The sequence below is a fragment of the Cibotium barometz genome, chromosome 7, assembly GCF_041138505.1.
Source record: "Cibotium barometz isolate CiBa-2024 chromosome 7, ASM4113850v1, whole genome shotgun sequence".
In the NCBI taxonomy this organism is placed as follows: Eukaryota; Viridiplantae; Streptophyta; class Polypodiopsida; order Cyatheales; family Cibotiaceae; genus Cibotium; species Cibotium barometz.
Window position 1 is genome coordinate 44,960,361 of NC_141052.1, and position 19,275 is coordinate 44,979,635.

The following is a 19,275-nucleotide window of genomic DNA, read 5'->3' on the forward strand; positions in this document are numbered from 1 at the left end:
CGGGGCTCCCGAACCAGTGCTTCATTTGCAGGCAGGTCGATCATCTGGCCAAGGCCAGCCCTCGCAGGAGACCCTGACCCTCATCACAGCAGCAGGCCCCTGATGGCCCGCCCACAGATGCGGCTCGGCAGGCTGCCTCCGGGACACCTGCTCAGGCCACAGAGACCTTGGAGTGGCAGCCTGGACAGGGGCGCCGCCGAGGGAGACAGCCGCAGCAGCACGCTCAGAGACCGCTGCAGCAGCAGCCACAGTCTCAGCCTCAGTGGTTTCCCGTGAGGAACAGCTTTGCTCCCCTCCAGGAGGAGACCCCTGCGGTGACGACGACTGAGGACCAGGAGATGCCAGCACCCCCTCCTTCACCCCTCCCACCGCCCCGCTTCCACCTTCGCCTCCTCCCGTCCCCGCTCCGGTTTTGGCAGCGGCCCCCTCTCCACCCCCCTCGCCCCCCCTTCTCCCCCCCCGCCCGCCTCACCTTCCCGGGAGGCCCTGGCAGTCCCCTGGCGTTCACCTGCAGTTCGGAGGGCGCTGAGCACTGACCTCGCTCGAGCACCACAGAGGAGACCTACCATGCCGATTCGGGCTTCACGGATATCATCTATCCGCAGTCAGCTGAGTCGCCTCGGCATTAGACAGCGCTCGGAGGCTTTTGATTACGCCTTCACACGAATTTTTGGAGCAGAGGGCCCCCATGAGCCAGCACCCATCCGAGTTCATGTAGTGATACCTCCGGCCCGCGGGGAGGAGGCACTTGATTCAGCGGTGGCCTTCTCGTTCCCTCTATGTGGCCCTTGCGACCGGGAGTGGACTCTAGAGCTCGCTCTTAGCACTTTGAAGACTCAGGCAGTTGAGTTTTCTCATCATGTGAGCGATCTAGAGGTGACAGATGTGATAGGCCGACTATGGGAGTTGTCTCATTTTTTCTTGGATCCGGGAGTGTGGATGCCTTAGGGATTTGACATTTGGTCGTTCGCATAGTGGCAGACTTAGCACGCGACCCTGGATATGTATGTATACACGAGGTTGCTCTGTCAGCGCGGGAGGCAGTCGCCATGGGCCACAGCCACTGGCGCCTGATCCGTGATTCTTGCAGTACACCGGGTGGGCAGATTCGCAGCCGCTCGGATGGGGACTACTCTCCATCCAAGCCGCTTGCGAAGGCCCGCCGTACGGCTGAGACAGCATCCACCTCAGCAGGTCATCCGTTGCGGAGAGTCCTCCAATCTCCTCCCTGCCTGAAGAAAATGAAACATCTGTGTCCATCACCTCCAGGAGCAGCATGCCAGTGAGGATGAGACTGAGGATAAGCTTGATGCTTCTTTGGCAGCCGCACAAGCTACCCATGACCATGAGGCGAGCACTTCACGTGGATGATCATTCATGGATCATGATTCATGGGCCTTACTACTTAGCTCTAGCCTCTAGCCTCTAGTCTTCAGCACTTTTTTGTCATTGACTCATTTGAGTCCGTCCTTGTATTTTGCCTCCTTAAGGCTCCTGAGTCCTGACTCTTGAGTCATGACTCATTTTGTATCTACTTAATTATTAATATGACTCAAAATCTTAGCATTTTAGTGTAAATTTGTGCTCATTTTGATGTGCTTCCAAAGTAGAATAAGTGCAGAGTAGAAAATTTTAAAAAAAAATATTTTTTGAGTGCCGTTCCCTCCCCCGTCCCCGTTCCCTACTTATGGCCGTCCCCCGTCCCGTCCCCGTCCCCGTCCCCCGTCACCGTCCCCCGTCCCTTGTGACTATGGGGTGGCGTCATAGCTGAGCCAGGCACGCCAGGAGGTTAGAGAGGCAGAGGAGCAAAGACATGAGTTTTACTATCGTCGTCAGGCCTCTCAGTGGACGCAGCTTGGTGATAGAGTGACTGGGGAGTTTTTTGAGATCACTGGACCCCGCCATGCTCGAGCAGGAGTCCGTCAGCTTGGTAGACCGGATGGATCGGTAGCTACTGAGCCCGAGGAGATCAGAGCCATTGCCACTGCATTCTATAGAGACCTGCTTTCAGCGGAGCCAGCCACTGAGGATCGAGATGCTTGCAGACAGACTGTGTGGACCCATGTGCAGAGAAGGGTCACCGATCGTATGCGTACAGTTCTTGGTGCGCCTCTTTCAGAGATTGAGCTTGCCGAGGCCTTGAGGGTCCTGCCGCGACATAGTTGCCCAGGGGAGGACGGACTGACGTTGGCCTTTTTATGCGCTATTGGGACCTTTTGGGGCCAGACCTCCGCAGGGGCTTTCAGTATGTTTTGGACATTGGGGTGATGCCACAGAGCTTTTCAGAGGGCTTGATCTTTCTTATCCCCAAGGGGGAGGGAGTATCAGATGATATTCGGCATTGGAGGCCTATTACGATCCTCAATACTGTCTACAAGGTCTTAGCAAAGGCCTTGAGTTTGAGGATCCAGCCCTTCCTGGGGGAGTTGATTCATGCTACCCAGACAGGATTCGTCAAGGAGCGCAGTATCCTTGACAACATCTTAACTTTCTGGGAGGCGACAGCCCGAGCTAGATTTCTTGGCGAGGACTTGGTCGTGATGCTTCTCGATTTTGAGAAGGCATACGATAGAGTTGATTGGGGTTTCTTAGAGGGCACTATGCTTCGCCTGGGCTTTGAGCTAGGATGGATCAGAGGGGTGGTGGCTCTGTATTCCACAGCTCGTAGCCAGGTGTTGATTGCAGGAGGACGGGGGCCGAGTTTTGAGCTGACCAGATCAGTCCGTCAGGGGTGTCCCCTCGCCCCTTTTCTCTTTCTCTTCTTTGCGGAGGCTATGAGCATGTATTTGACGGCAGAGGAGGTTGGTTTGAGAGGACTCCAGCTCCCAGTCCGGGGGGAGGACCTGCTCGATGCTGAGTTTGCAGACGACACGGGCTTATTTTTGCATGGCCAAGAGGCCAATCTTCTTCGGACAGAGCAGTCACTCCAGGTTTTTAGTGCAGCTTCGGGAGCATTGATCAATTGGCGCAAGACAGTGGCCTTTTGGATCAGTAGTGCTCCCACTCCGGCATGGAGCCCGGACCCCGGTTTTAGATGGATTCCTCCTGGCACAGCAGTGCGGTATTTGGGATGCCAGATTGGACTAGATTTGTCACCTGAGCAGCAGATTGCCCCGCTTCTTCTGAGCATTCGGAAGAAGCTTTTGTATTGGAGTATAGCTCGACTATCCTTGGCTGGGAGGGTGCTGGTGGCAAATCAGGTGCTGTTAGCAACCATGTGGTACATTACGTCTTGCTGGATCTTCTCGAGCTCTTGCATCAGCCAGGTACAGAGGTTGATCAGGAACTTTCTTTGGTCTGGGCGGGACAGTCAGCCAGCCCGGGCAAAGGTTGCATGGGCAGTTATTACACTGCCGCTGGCTCAGGGAGGCTTGGGCATTATAGATCCAGTCGATCAGAGTAGAGCCTTATTGGGGAAGCTTATTGTTCGGGGGCTGCTTCCAGGCGCTGAGCCTTGGAAAGAGCTTCTCTTGCAGAAGCTGCAGGCTCGGGCTCCCCCAGCAGGGGGCACTTGGGCACCAGAGATTCGCTGGATCTTCATAGAGATGAGGAGGACAGGCCTCAGTAGAGGATGAGAGGACAGATTTGCTTTGAGCATCCTGAGAGCTTGGGAGCTGCTGAGACCGGGGCTCTCTCACCAACCTCCTTCTTGTGTTGAGGAGCGGGCCAGACAGCCGCTCATCTGGAGCCAGCGGTTCGCACAGAGCAGGGTCATATGCTGGGTTCTCGGCCTCGTCTAGCCTGGGGACCTTTAGCGGCAGGCCCAGCACGTAGCTTTGGAGACTGGCAGGCCTTCTGCAGTCTCCCAGAGGAGATCCAGGTGGAGAGGCTGAGTCACTTCAGAGGGGGGTTGATTATGAGGGATGATATTCAGGAGGCACTCACAGAGGAGTGGTTCACGCCTTTCGAGCCAGTGGCCCCACGGTGGATGGGAGCCTTTACACAGTTGGAGATCCTGATTGCTGTCAGAGCTTGCACTAAGGATGGCAGATGCCTCTACTATGAGATTCAGGATGAGGGCAGACTTCAGAGAGTGGAGGAGGAGTCGCCTTTGGTTGCAGAGTGCACCTTTCAGAGGATACGGGTAGTGGCCGCCGCTTCCCGGAAGTCGCATATTGACCGTGACCCTGCAGATGTGCTCCCGGATTGGCGCATATGGGCATATGCAGCGCGCCCCTTGGCCCGGCTACAGTGGGACCCTGGGGAGTACGAGTGGCATGATCCTTGTGCATCCCTTGAGGCCACAGAGATCACCTTTTTCCAGTATACAGTTCGGCTGGGGCGGCATATTTTGACGGCTAGGAGGATGGTCTCTCCAGCTGCAGCGGGGCATTGGCGGCTACAGGGACTCTCACAGGAGTTCCTGGAGGATTTTTGGGCTCGGCTCTGGGCTAGTCGACAGGCCCGCACGATCTCGACTTTCCAGTGGGGGCTGGTCGCCCACAGGGGCTTAGCAGTTGGCACCTGGCTTGTTTACAGCAATCTTTCGGGGGCCTGCATCCGATGCGGCCACCCTATGGAGACACAGAGACATTGCCTTTGGGATTGCCCTCAGGCGCAGCAGATTTGGCTGCGAATGCCGCGTATTCTGGCCCCCCTCTCTCCAGAGGGTATGTTTACGTGGGGTGCCGCTGCTTGGTGAACTTCGACAGGGCCTGCTATGGGCTATGAGATGGAGCAGGACAGTCAAGCCATCAGATTCATTAGGGGCCAGCCTCGCCTGGTTCCGGCACCGGATTTCTCGTCCGCCAGCAGGACTCAGGAGAGGGATTTACGATGGGAGCTCCTCAGCAGCCTCACCATCTGGTTCACCTGGAGGGCCCGGTGTTTCACGGCCTTTGAGGGGAGATTGGAGCCACCAGCAGAGACTGTACGGGGGATTTGGCAGGAGTTGATCCACACCCTGCGAGGACAGTATGACCGCATCCGGGGCGACTCGGATGAGGCGATCTTGCGGCGCCAGGCCTTTCACACCACTTGGCGCAGCGGCCTCTTCTATACCTTACACACGGGATCCCCCCGTTGGCATTACAGGCCACCTGTTTGGCTTCCCCCCGCCCCCTTATTGTATGATTTAGCCCCTCAGTCCTTTGTACTGATGCTTGTATTTTGCAGCACCTAGGGAGAGTCTCCCGGGCTGACTTGCTGTATTCACTGCTCTGTTTCTCTTATGAGCAGGAGAGATCTTTTGTAGCCCTACGGGCGTTTTTATATAACTAATGAAAGGATCTTTTCTCGGAAAAAAAAAAAAATATTTACTGTTGATAAAAACCTGCGCATCACTCCTATGGAGGGCTGGCCCCTATGCATATGGCCTTTAGCTGCTGGGCTGCCCCACACCTGGCCGACAGCCTCTAAGAGCTGGATGCCCTGTCAGCTGCCTGTCCAGAGGCCCTAGGGCTAGTCTACAGCCCTTCCAGCCCTAACTAGAGCAAGTGGGCACAACACAGGGCCCTCCTGGCCCCTTGGGGTGGCTCTAAACCTCCCCATGCCCACTAAATGAGCCTTAGGCTTGGCTCTGGGGTAGCCCTATGGGTTGGCCCCTATTCTACATGCAAACCTATATGTCTCCACAGAGGTCTGGCATCCAGTATCATACCAGATACACAGAACCACTAACATCATTCCAGAGCGAGACTCACAGCGCGGACTGGCATTGTTTCATGTGCAAGACAATGCACACCTGACCTTGGATGTATGTGCAGGTGCCTAGCCAATGCACACTTGACCTCGGACGACTCGAGTGGAACCCTGGCTAACTCGTCCCGGACTGGGCTCACATGGGACCAGTTTTCCACCCCAGGTCCTGCACCTTCTATACAGATATGTCTACGTGGCATCCAAGTGCGGAATGCACGTGACATCCCCTTCTACTTAACTTGACGGAAGCTGCATAGCCTCCAAATAATCCGTCAATAATGTCAGATAGTCGTCGAAAAACTCTTTGTCAAGCCATATCGCTTCGTGGGTCCCTCGGTCCTGAAACTTTGTGAGGAACTGTCTCTGTCTTTGGCCTGAGCCATGCTTGAAGCGATGCAAAAGGATCTGTTCGAGAACCATAGCTTCAGCTTCATCAATGATATCTGGTTCCGTCTCGTCTTTAACTTCTAAAGGGATCGGACTTGCATATGGTTTTAACCAACTAACGTGGAACACATCGTGCATAGTCCAACTCGGAGTTAGCTTCAACTTCATTGAAACCTCGTTAATCTTTCTTTGGATGGGAAAAGATCCAAAGCTCCTGAAAGACAACTTTGGGCATCGCTTGCTCACCTGTTTCAACCTTTGCTTCATAATCCGAAGATAAACCTAATGACCTTCCGAAAACTTTATATCCCTTCGGTCTTTATTGGCCTGTTTAGTGTAGGCCTCTTGCGCTTTAGCCAACTTGTTCTTTACTGACTCCAAAATCTCATGGTAAGACTCCGTCAATCTATTCGCTTCAGGTATACTGAAGACGAGGTCCTGGTCAATAGCGACTGGAATGGTCTTCCAAACATTGCCTCATATGGAGTCCTGCCAATAGCTGAAGAAAAAGAATCATTCAAAACAGCTTGAACTAAAGGCAAATATGATTCCCACTTACCTTGCTAATCGTGGACATAACACTTCAGCACATCAAAGGCCAACTAGTTGTAGATTTTTGTCTGGCCGTCTATCTGTGGGTGAAATGCACTGAAAAAATTCAATTTAGTACCAAAGTTATCAAACAATGCTCTCCAAAAATGACAGGTAAACTTAGCATCTTGGTCGACACTATGGTCCTAAGAATCCCGCCAATCGGGTACCAACGCCGAATGAACAACTGGGGCAACATCCTCGGCGGTCACATTGGCCCTGCATGGAATAAGCATAACAAATTTGCTAAATCTATCAACTATAATTAAGCACTGAGTATTACGCTTACCCGGACTAGGAAGCAGATTCGTGACAAAATCCATCGAAATATCTTGGAAAGGTCCCTCAAGAATTAGCAAGGGCTATAACAACCCTATCTTCTTCCCATGAGGAGCTTTCACCTTTTGACAAATATCACAGTGTTGTACATATGAAAACACATCTCGCCTCATCTTTGACCAATAATATTGCCGTTCCAATTTCTCCAAAGTCGAATTCATGCCCCTATGACCACCAGTAATGGCGTCATAGGCGTCATGGAGAAGAGTTGCCTTGAACGACTTCATGACACATAGTCGGCCTTTGTAGAAAAGCCAACCATCGCGTATCAAAAAGTGGCATGATCCTGTGGCATCCAATGCCTGTTCCCACTTTGTACCGAATTCCTCAGAATCCACTTACGTGTGCTTCATGTCGTCTAGTCCCGTACCAACAAGGTCGAGTCTAGTGGTTTGAATCAAAGTTACTGGTCCCTTCCTTCTCAAAGCATCAGCCACTGAATTGGCCTTTCCTGAAAGGTACTCAATCCTACCATCAAATTGCTGGAATATATGGCTCCAGCGGTGCTGTCGGTCACTCCATTGCGCACTTAGCATTGTCTGAATCCAGCGTAATGCCTGATGGTCAGTACGAACCTCAAATTCATGGCCATAAAGAAAATGTTTCCAATGTTTCAAGGCATGTATAACTACGAGGAGTTCATGATCGTAAACTGAGTAATTCTTTTCTGCGGGTAGTAACTTACGAGACATGTAAGCTACTAGATGACCATTCTGTTGTAATACACCTCCGATTGCAATGTTACTCGCATCGGTGATCACCTAAAATGGCTTGTCCCACGAGGCAAGTGCTAAACAAGGCGCTTTTGATAAAGCCACCTTGAGGTTCTTGAATGCCTCCAACGCTCGTGGAGTTATTCGAATCCGTTGCCTTCTTGTCTTGACACCCTTTAGCAGATCAGTGAGATCCGCCAGGAGGTCAGAAAACTTGTCTATGTGGGTGGAGTATGCCTAGCATATACCCACAAAGAATCTGATGTCATAAGCAGTCTGAGGTACTTCCCAATTGACAATCTCAGCCACCTTAGCCGGATCAAGTCGAATGCCATCTGCACTAATTATATATCCAAGGTAATGAACCTCGAACAAATAAAATTCCGACTTCTTCTCATTAACGTAGAGCTCATTGCTTTCTAGCAACTTCAAGACTTTCTTCACATCAATGTCATGCTACTCAACCGTAGCTGAAAATACTAGTATGTCATCTAGAAATATGAACACACACTTTCCAATTAATTCCTGGAACACACGCATCATCATGCAGTTGAATGTGGCTGGGACGTTCATCAAGCCAAAAGGCATGACCACAAATTCATAGTGGGCTCGCTCCATACTAAAGGCTATCTTGGGGATGTCCCCTCCACAATCCTCACCTGGTGGTACCCACTCTTTCAATCGAGTTTCGAGAACACCTTAGCTCCATTTAGACTCTCGAGAATATAATCTATTTGAGGCATCGAGAATCTTCTCTTGATAGTCACCTTATTGAGTGCACGATAATCGACACACAAACGAGAAGACCCATCTTTCTTCTTGACAAACAAGATCGGTGCTGCAAATAGCGACACGTTGGGGCGGATGAAGCCAGATTGCAACAATTCTTGGAGTTGGAGGTCCAACTCCGATTCCATTGCCTTGAAAAGGCGATATGGAAACTTGCTCGGGGATTCTGAGCCTAGGAGGAGATCGATCTTGTGGTCCTCCAGTCTGGATGGGGGGAGCTGGGGAGGGAGATTATCCTGGAGAAAAATCTTCTGGAACTTTTTATGGAGAGCCAAATACTTCTCGGAAGCACTGGCCACCGTCTTGGCAATCTGGATGTATATCATCGCACAATGTGCACCTTTCCTGATTGCTCATTTAGCCTGCAAGTGGCTTATGAGCAAAAATTTCGGAATTCCTAGCTCACACTTAATGGTCACTAGGGCGTTTGACACATTCCGACTAATCTGGAAAGTGTGCTTGTCCCACTTGACATCAGGAAGAAACTTGTGAAACCACTGAATGCCCAATATTATGTCTGCTCCTACAAGAGGGGCAACCATAAAATCACGCACAAACTCTATGCCCTAAATAACTAATTTAGCACCTAGAGCTTTATACTTGACGCTCATTGTTATGCTTGTGCTAAAACCCTCAACTTGCTTGTCCACCAAAGTCAGGACGAAACGGGCACGCAGAGCGGCTTGTTTTGTGACCACGTCCTCCGTGCTGCGGCTGTCAAACAAGACGACTCTTTGGCCACCTATGTAGCCAAAGGTCTTGAGCAATTCGTTGCGCTCATACTCCTGGTCATGGACGCCCTTCTGCTTATCTTCGAGCTCCCGGTTAATGATTGCTCCAACTGAAGCATTGGGATTTGAAGAACTAGGAGCAGCCATTGGGGTCTGTGTGGGAGCTGGGCTCACCACGGAAGCTGTGGAGGCTGAGGCGGCGGTCTTTGGAGTGGTAGTCTTCTTAGGACACTCCTGATAGGTGTGTCCTTTTGTATGACAAAAGCAACACCTACCCTCGTACTTGTACTGAGCAATCTCCTCAGCACTCAATTTGCCACCAGTCTTGCCTACCTCCGCTTTCTGGTCTGGAGTAAGCTTGGGCGCATTGGTCGAGTTCTTGGAGCCAGAGGCTCCCGTGCTCTGTCCTGGGGAAGCCCCCGTCTGGTTCTGGCCTTTTTCCCCCGAGGTGGTAACCCTGGGAGTAGCCGGCTGGGAAGTCTTGGGCTTGCCACCATTGTGCTTCATTTCAGTACTCTGCGCAAGCGAGAGTGCGTCTTTGAAGGTGGCTGGCCTAAACATACGCACCTCCCACTAGATTTGCATGTCCACGCCGTACAGGAATTGCCCTTTCTTGTCCGTATCAGATAAGCCTAATTGCAAACATAAGTTCGAAATTCTGTTGGCAAACTAAAGGACTGGTTGCGTGTTCTGACGTGCTTCCCTGAACTCGTCCTTGAGTCGCTCAAGGTAATGGCGCGGTAGAAACCGCTGCTTAAGATCGCGGACAATCTCGTCCCAAACATAAGCTGCCATACCTAATCTGGTGTGGGCATGAGCCCACTAGGTCCACCAAGGAATGGCCTCACCCTACAAGTACCAACTGGCTAAGATCACTTTGTCAATATCATTCTTTCTAACTATGGGAAAGTAAGCTTCAAATTGATGCAACCATGAATAAAGAGTTGTGGGGTCGAGTTTACCATTATACTTACTGAAATTCATTTTCTGCGAAAAATGATTTGAGGAAGCCGCTGGTGCTAGTCTTGCGTCCAAAGCCGCAAGGTATCGCTCATGTTCCACGCGTCGCATGGCTTCGTCTTCGCGTTGTCGGATCTCCAATGCACACATCTGTAACTCAAGCATCGAACTCGGCTGTGGTCGTGACCCTTTGAGAGGGTCCCTGTGTAGAGGATCTGGAATCTGGGATATGGAAGGAGAGGGAGGAGGAGATGGAAAACGCAGCGCGGTGCGCTCTTCCAGAGCCAGTATCTGCGCCTTCTGCTCTTCCAACTTGGTACTCTCGTCTGCAATTGCTCGCATCATCTGTTGGAACATCTCTTTAACACTCATGCCTGATGTCCTAGCTTGGCTGCCTGGTGCACTTTGGTCCCAAGGTTCTTGCTCTCTCTCGTCGCTGAAGTTTGGCTGAGTTCGAATGACGGTGGTCGATGTTGCGGGCTGCTGGCTGGTGGCACCTATGGCTAGGGAAACTGAGGAGAGATGCTGATACCTCAAGTGTATGGCCTCCTTTTCCCGTTGGTGCTCGAGTAACATACGTTCTCGATCAAGCTCACGTTGGTGTTCCCGAGCGGCGAGTTCAGCCTGACGCCGGTCTTCCTCGATCCTACATTGGGCTTCCTCATAGTCCCATCTTTCTGCTTTATCTTGTTGTTTTCTTGCTTCTGCTTCTGCTTCTGCTTCTGCTTGTTCTTCTCTCCTTCGTGCCTCATCCTCTCTCCTTTGTTGTTCCATTTGAAAGAAGAGGGAGATGTAGTCGCGTGTTGCAGGAGGCGGAGGAGGACGTGCTGCTGCCTCCAAGAGTTGGAGACGCTCCATGAGCAGCTGGTTCAGAGCTCTAAGAAGAGCTATGGTGTCTGCTGGAGACGGAAGAACATGGTCTCCTTCGGGGGAGACGTCTTCCGCGCTGATGAGTAGTCTCTTCTGTAGACATGATGCTGAAGTCGGTGGTCGTCCGGAACGCAATCTGACCATCCAAGGATGCCCTCACGCTAAGATATGGTGTGTGTGGACAAGCTGAATCTGATACCAATGTAATATGCAGCAGAAGTCTTCGTATTGGAGGATCCTGTCACACAAATGCTCACACCGTCTTCTGTATCCTGAGTTTCGCGAGTTTAGCAATCCACTTTAATGACTTCAAGCTTTAAAGAGATATGAGAGAGAGAGAGATGAGAACTGTACACCAGATTGGGTCCCAAATTACCCACTAGGGGCCCCCTATCCCGTTACCGAGATAGTATTTGCTTTATTACTTTAGAGAGAATGACTATGGATTGTAGATAAGCCAAATGCAAGATCTCGGAGGATCGGAAGCCTAGCTGAACTGTACATGGCTATAGAAACACCACAATGAACTGATCTCGAGCCTATGCACTCTTCCCAAAGGCATGAGGAAGGGCTGCACACCTGAGGCTGAGAAGGGACTGTAGTGGACTGTTCTAAGCTATGAAAATATGCTGAAAATGCTTATGAATGTTGTGTTACCTTCACCAGATGGCTGGAGCATGTATGTATGAAGGCTGGAGCATAGAAGGTGGTATACTGTTGTAGGACTGCTGTAGAACTGAAAACGCAGGGCTAGGCTGCTGTAGAACTGTAAACGCAGGGCTGCAGTGAACTGGACACAAGCCGGCTGTGATATATGCAGAAACGAAGAGGTATATGCTGAATTGGGTCTTGTGGAGGAACTGAAAGGCTGTGCCTAATGGCTGTAGGGACTGTACTGCGCTGCGTTGAGGTACAAGGGCTGCTGTACTGCTGCCCTTGGACTGCTAGGGCTGACTGAAGTAGAAACGTAGGTTCTCAAGGGCTGGAGAAGCAAACGCAGAAGCTCCAAGGGTTGGATGAGACTATGGCTGCAGGCAGGGATGCTCCTAGGGCTGAGGATATGAGGCGCCTGGATTCTAATGGTTGAATGGAAAACTAAGCCCAATGCTTGCCTATGCGGTTGGTCAAGTTGGCTGGTCATAAATCTAATAAACTTTATGTTTATAAAATGGCATTAAATGCTATTAAAATACTATAAAATATTGAAAAAATACCAGATAAATCCTAGATAATTTCCTAAGGCTTCTGTGATGTTCTAAGTGATGCACAGGCATATGAATGCACGTTATGCAAAATGCAGAGTGCTTTCTGATGCAAACCCTAAGGCTTCTACTGACTCTACATGCATGAATGATTCTCTCCAAGTGGGTTAAGGGACTTGACTGACTGACTGACCGACCCGCTAAGGCTGAGGAATGACCTACGTAGCTCGTGCTTGACTTGTCCTGGACTGAGGATATACAATGGGGTCACGGCATACGACAAATATCATCCTACTGGGTTCTAATAATGTACAGATGTTGCACTGTTGATGATGAGCCAATTTGTCACCAAGCACTGAGTGCAGAGTGCATATGACAGACAGGAGTCAGTGCATATGACAGACAAGAGTCACTCCGAAAGGGGTGGTCCACCGGAGTCTAAAAACCAACCACACAAGCGAGAAAAAATTTTTGGTTTCTTGCTGAATCTTTACACTTGAGGTAGACTCTGATACCACTCTAACATGCGGAAGCTTCGCGGGAGATCAGTAACTTCAATGTTCAAAAATCTACACACTTTTCGCAATGAAAATAACGCACAAAACTGAATATAGATGTGCAGAAAATAGAGAGAGAGAGAGAGAGAGAGAGAGAGAGAGAGAGGGGGGGGGAGGGAGAAGAGGACACAGTATTGGGTCCCGAATACCCTCTGTAGGGCCCCCACCACGGATGGTGTATTTGCTTTTATTAGAATGATGCAAATCTGAAAATAAAAGACTAAACCTGATCCTTCTTGGCTGAGGAGAATCCTCTGCCCTTGACCTTCAATTCTTCACCCTTTGCGTTAGCTTTTCCTTGGTCGTCCTGGCCCTTGAGTTAGCTCCAGCACTTTGTGAATTATGAGATGAGTGGACTGAATTTATGCTATGGTTATTTATACCCCTTCAGTTTGGCAATCTTCACTCTCGAAACTCTCACATACCCCTTTTGGATCTCCGTCCACATCTGATGAGCATTACTCCGGGTAGAAAACTGTGTCTGCATAGACGGAGTCATGCAGTGGATGATGATAAGACAAGCCCACGCATCCAATATGCTTCTGAAAGCAGGGTCCACCAAGTGAGGTGTGGAGATGGACATCCACACACTGGCTCCTTCTAGCAATAACTGAGTGTAGAAAGACCATGTATGATAGTTGGTTGTTGTAAGCTTCATGGAGTCACTGACTTGGGGAGGAGTGTAGGATGGTATAAGGGTAGGGGTGGGAGCATGAACTGGGTGAGAGAAACTCAGAGAAGAAAGATTAGGAAGAGGAACCACCTAGGGAGCGGGAGCAAGGAATCCAGGCAATGAAGGTGTTGGAGTATCAACTGGACAAGGTGCAGCAGTAGAGAAATCTCCTAAAGCCATGTCCATTGACAAGAAACCTTCTCTGAAGCAAGAGGGCTGTAAAAAAACAGCAAATAGCCTCCTCTCAAGCTGTGCACAGCAAGAAGAGAGAAAGAAGAAAGGGAGGGACGGTGGGAATCGGGACACAGAAATAGAGAAAGCAAATCTCTCGGGAACCCTGTCCTCAGCACACCTAGAAGAGGGCCTTAGCCTCCAACAGCAAAGACGCAGATCCTAAACGATGTTTGCTAGACATCTTAATGCAGGGCCTCATAGAAATGACCAATACAAGCATGCTAGGGTACATGTAGACCATCTGGAGATGATATATTTTTCAACATACAATTACCACCTTTGCAACAAAACATGTAGCAATACAAGGCATTCACATGGCTCCTCCTTATGCTGGTCAAAGGTATTTGCCTACTACGCGCATGATTGAGCGCTATTTCTTTTGGCCAGCCATGTGCAAGGACATAGAAGCATATGTACGTGCATGTATCACCTGTCAAAAGGTGAAATTTGATAGGCAAAAGGCTCTAGGTTCGCTTCAGCCATTGCATATTCCCTCGCAAGTATGGGAAAGTAAAGCTATGGACTTCATAATGGATTTGCCAAGGAAACAACAGGGTAATGATGTAATATGGACAATTGTGGACAGGTTTAGCAATCAAGCCCATTCCCTACCGGTCCAGAAGACCATTAAACCCGAGCATATGGTGAAGGTCTTTCTTGAACAAGTGTTCAAGCATCCGAAGTAGGAGAAGAGCTAGAAGACAGCAAGATGAGCCTATAGTTGGACCACATCGAAAGTGGAGCAAAGGTGAATCATGTTCCCATGAGGAGGAGATGTCACCTAAATTGTTTATGTAAGAACCACATGGACATGACCAATAGGATAGCCAACCAACAAGCTGACCAACCCTACAGATGCATATAAAGAGGCAGCTTGAGGGAGCGATGAAAGTATTCAGTGCCAGATTTGCTAAGCCAAGGTCATGTGCAACAATGGAAGTCCCTAGATCAGTAAGAAGGTAGCCCGAATGTGGAGATCGCATCCCTGCACAGGTCTTTGGACAACGGTAACCTTTTGTTCTAGCTTAATGCTAGCGTGATAGAAGTTCGGATCGGAGTCAAGATCCAAGTTGACCATTGCCTTTCTTTATGTATGTCCAGCTTAAGTGATTAGCATAGTTTAGCAACTAATAAACATTTTGACTAGCTTTGATCAAGCATGTTACACTTGTGAGAACTCACAACGGAATGCTAGACCCTAACTCTTTTATGCTACCTTGTGCATGTCTTCATGATGTCTTAGCACATGCATCCGAGAAAAAATGCATGACATCCCCTTCTGCTTATCTTGGAACACAAGGTTGGAGTGTCACCTTAGGCTCTCCACCTAGATCATCCACATCTCACTTCAAGCCTTCTACATGGACTAGAACCAGTCCTCCTATAATGTCCATGGAAATAACTTTTGTAGTAACTTCTAATTTTTCAAAAAACCTTTCACTTCTTTTATCCCTTTGAGACTTATGGGCATCAGCAATAAATGCTACTAGCCTACTATATTTCCTTCTTTGGCAACTAAGGCAAGTCATCAACGAATTTAGAGAGTTTTCTATGAAGGCTCACAAAGCAAACTATCAAAAACAGCCGGTTTTTGTTTCTCAAGAACGCAGCAATTTTTTATCTCGGAGCAAAAAACCCTCCAAGGTATTACATGAAGTACTATCGCAAGGATTCAAAACCCTTGACGGTTTGTCCAGAAGTAGTGCCAACTCCGTGAATAAGCTATTGAGGGAATGCCACATGCACCGCTGTACTAGGTTGCCGTGTGGACTTAATTGTACAGTGTACACTACCAAATAACCTTTTGGGATGAATATTGAACATGTTATGATCCCAAGTCAAGAGACAAGCGCCCCTTTCACAAAAATGGAGTTGGCAGCTGCTTTTGTATCATAGAGTGCACATACTTGTCTAGGTGAGGATGGTCTCTCTCGAGCCTTCTTTCTCTCCTTTTGGGACTGGCTAGAGAACCCTCTTCTTTTGGCCTTTTAGAGGATTTTCTAAGCATGACATCCAGCTTGATTTGTCTCCTTCCTGAAGGGGGTGACAAGCTGGAATTGTGACAGTGGAGACCAATCACTTTATTGTCGACTGCCTATAAGGGGTTGGCAAAGTTGATTTGCAGCAGACTTCGCCCCATGACACTCAAACAAGCTTTGTCCAAGATAGGAGCGTCTTGGACAATATCTTCACCTTCTTTGAGGCTACAGAGTGGGCTCACCAGAGCAAGCAAACGTTGGCCATTTTATTGTTGGATTTCGAGAAAGCTTATGACAAAGTGGACTGGTCTTTCTTGGAGGGTGCCAGGCCTTTATCGTTGTGTCAGTAGCAGTGGCAAAGTGACTATTGGAGGCCGTATGGGTGATTCTTTTCACTTGCAACGGTCTGTGAGACAGGGATGTCCTCTTGCTCCTTATTTGTTTTTGTTCTTTGCCGAGGCCATGTCTAATTTTTTTCGAGATGATGGCACTATAGGGATTCATGGCTTGAGGTTACCTTTGGATTTACGTGAGGACCTCCTTGATGCAGAGTATGCCGATTATACAGCTCTGTATGTAGAGGATAATGCGCAGGTCTTGGAGCATGTACAAGTTGTTCTTGATACTTTTTGCTTGGCAGTAGGAGCAAAGATCAACTAGAACAAGTCTTTGTGTTTCCTAACCGATCCTCTGACTTCTCCTACTTGGGGTCAACAGTTGGGATTCACTTGGATTGGTCGCAGGAAGACTACTCGCTATTTAGGTTTCCAGGTTGGCCTTGACATATTGGCAGCCCAACAATTTGTTCCAGTGATCTCCTCTATCAGGAGAAAGTTGGCTTTTTGGAGTTCAGCTAGTCTTTTTTTGGCTGGCAAGGCCTTGGTAGTTAATCACATTCTCTTGGCCATGACTTGGTATGTCGCTTCTTGTTGGTGCCTTTAACGCTCTCCCATCTCTCAGCTTCGACGGTTGATCCAAAATTATTTGTGGACTGGTTCAGATTGCACTTCGGATACGAGAGCTAGAGTGGCTTGGGATACAGTTACATGATGGGGATTTGGGCATCATAGACCCTGAGACACAGAGCAAGGCTTTACTGGCGAAATTCATGGTTGGAGGGCTTACCCCAAGAGATCACACCTGGAAGATCCCTCGCCTTGGTGGAGATTGGAGGCCTTCTATCAGATGGATTTTCACTTTTGCCGGCTATCAGCCGGCTCGTTTGGCCTTCTTCATAGTTTACTGCATGTTTGGCATTCTCTCAAACAATGCCTCATTCACCTAGAGCCCACTCTTACAGAGGAGATTGCGTAGCCTATCCTATGGAATCCCCACATCAGAGATGCTTCTAGGCACATGATTGGTGAGTGATCTTACATCTCTTGGGCTCGCTAGGATGCACGTCTTGCTCACTCTGTGCGGACTTGGAGGTCTGCATTCAGTGAAAATCCGACCCTGATCTTGCCTAGTGCGTTGGAGGAGGTCTCACTTTCGTGCATGGTCGACGGACCGAGATTGATGAGGCTCTTCATTTGTAGTGGTTGTTCAGATTGGATCATCACTTTGAGGGGGATTCCGAGCCCTTTTGGCAGGCCCAGTTCTCACAGACAGGAGTTCCTCTCATGGTTACCAGAGGAGTGGCACCTCTTACTTCCGGGTGGGTGACAAAGACCAGTTACATAGGATTGATCCTCCTTCAATCCCACACATTGATACTCTTAGATGGCAGTGGATTAGGGTGATTGCCTCTCGTGGCAAGGGGTACTTTATTGACCCTGTGTTGATTGATTCTAGTTTATGTGAGTGCAGACTGTGGATGTGGGAGAACAGACCTCTGGCAAACTTAGATTGGGATCCAGGTGAGTGGTTTTGGCCTCCATTACGGCAAGGCCAAGAGCCGGTTCTCTTCTTTCAGTACACTACCAAGATTGGGCATTGCGCATTGCTTAGACAGTCCACACACACCCCTTCTAGAGCCCCTCATTGGCATTCAAAGGGGATTTCTCCGACTTTCTTGAAGTGATTTTGGAGGCATCTTTGGGATTCATGGAGACCACACAAGACGACTTACTTTATGTGGATGTTGTCACATGTTGGTCTACCAGTGGGCAATTGGCTAGTGCAGATGGGTTTGTATGAGATTTTTTGATAATATAATCAGTCCTGTTTTGCTCCCAAAAAAAAAAAAAAATGGGAATCCCTATGCTGCTTGTGTCTGGTGGTCTTCTTGGAAGATTTTTCCTTCACGCTCTTGTCCTCCTACTTGGTACGGACTGCAAAATGTCCCAAGAAAACTCATTCACATGATTAGCCACAACAAGTAAATGAGAACTGACAGTTAATACCAAACTGTCAAGACTACTAACCTATTGTAAATGAGGTGGAGGGTAAAACTTAGCACAATGAACACTATCCTTGACTTCTCTCCTCACCTGTGTACTCCATAAGACATGTGCTAGGCAGTCTTCTAATACCACCTGCATAGATCCCAATGTCATGATGATCAATCAGTCTTTAAATTTCACGTCTATCTTATAGCTGGCTTAGTAGATCATCAATGAAGCAAGGAAAACGTCCTTGTGTAAGAACTTTGCCCTTTGGCGTTATCTCCCCGATCTACTTCTTTATCTCTAGCATAAATACGATTGAGTTCCTCTAGTTTGGAAAGAGGCACATGTATATAGAACCCTTCATGAGATAGGAATCCTCTAGCTTGGAAGGAGGCAACTCTTTTGAAAGGTCCTTGACGAACAAGCATCCATGCTCATCCATAAACACTTTGGCATCTTGCTGTGAACCCATCATGGCTGCTGCTGCCGCCGGTCGTGGGAGGGGCCGTCCTGGTCGTACAATCAGGAGGCAGGTATTTTGCAGAATGTGCAGAAGACTCTGCCAACTGAGCTCCCTGCAGACTCCAATCAGGAATGCTGACTTGGCTCTACAAGAATTCCCCGCTTGTCATTGTCACTCCGCAGAATGCTGTCTGCTGTCGCTGCCTCACCCGAGGCCATGATGGCTGGGAAAGGCTGTGAAGAGCTACAGCAACATGGTCATGTGCAACAATGATCTCCATTGAATGTCAACGCATTTTAACCGACAATATGACCGCCAGGCATCTCAAGCAACTCATTATAATCTTGGTTTTACCAAATAAAGCCTATGATGTTGAATCAAAGTGTCGAAGGTATGCTTATATCGACACAGTCCACAACCAGCACCCTGGGACAGATGAACAAACTAACTGTCGCCATGGGTGATGGCACCAACTCCTTGTAACACATCTTAAAGTGTCAAATTGAGACAAGCACGTGAATGCAGTCAATTCCATGTATGTGCAGCAACACCGTCTCTAGAAAGAAGCTCAAATTATGGCCTGTGAAAAGTACCTGGAGATGGGGGGAGGTAGCATAGAGTAAAAGGCGATGAGCAGCTGGCTGCGAGACGGCCTGTACAATAACGTCGGTCACCATGTTTCAGTGCTCACCCACAGCGTCCAAAGGCTGCCGAGTATAAACCAGTGGCATCATGTCCAACTTTGCGTTTCCCCACCGTTCTAGGCTTCGTGGTGCAAAAAAAACTCTACAAAATGGGGAGACCACCCCAGAAAAGG

The 19,275-nt window shown here is 49.1% G+C and overlaps 1 protein-coding gene across 2 annotated transcripts in view; it reads right to left on the bottom strand.

Moving 5' to 3' along the window:
• LOC147637063 (uncharacterized) overlaps positions 1–19,247 on the bottom strand; it is a 104,974-nt gene extending 85,727 nt beyond the window's left edge. The window contains exon 1 of one of the 2 annotated variants that reach the window (XM_086800680.1): positions 19,052–19,247. In XM_086800680.1, the coding sequence (XP_086656806.1) occupies positions 19,052–19,135 (84 nt within the window). In that variant the 5' untranslated portion in view covers positions 19,136–19,247. The remainder of the gene's footprint in view (positions 1–19,051) is intronic. The other variant, XM_086800682.1, reaches the window with a different exon arrangement.
• Between the last annotated feature and the right edge of the window lie 28 nt (positions 19,248–19,275).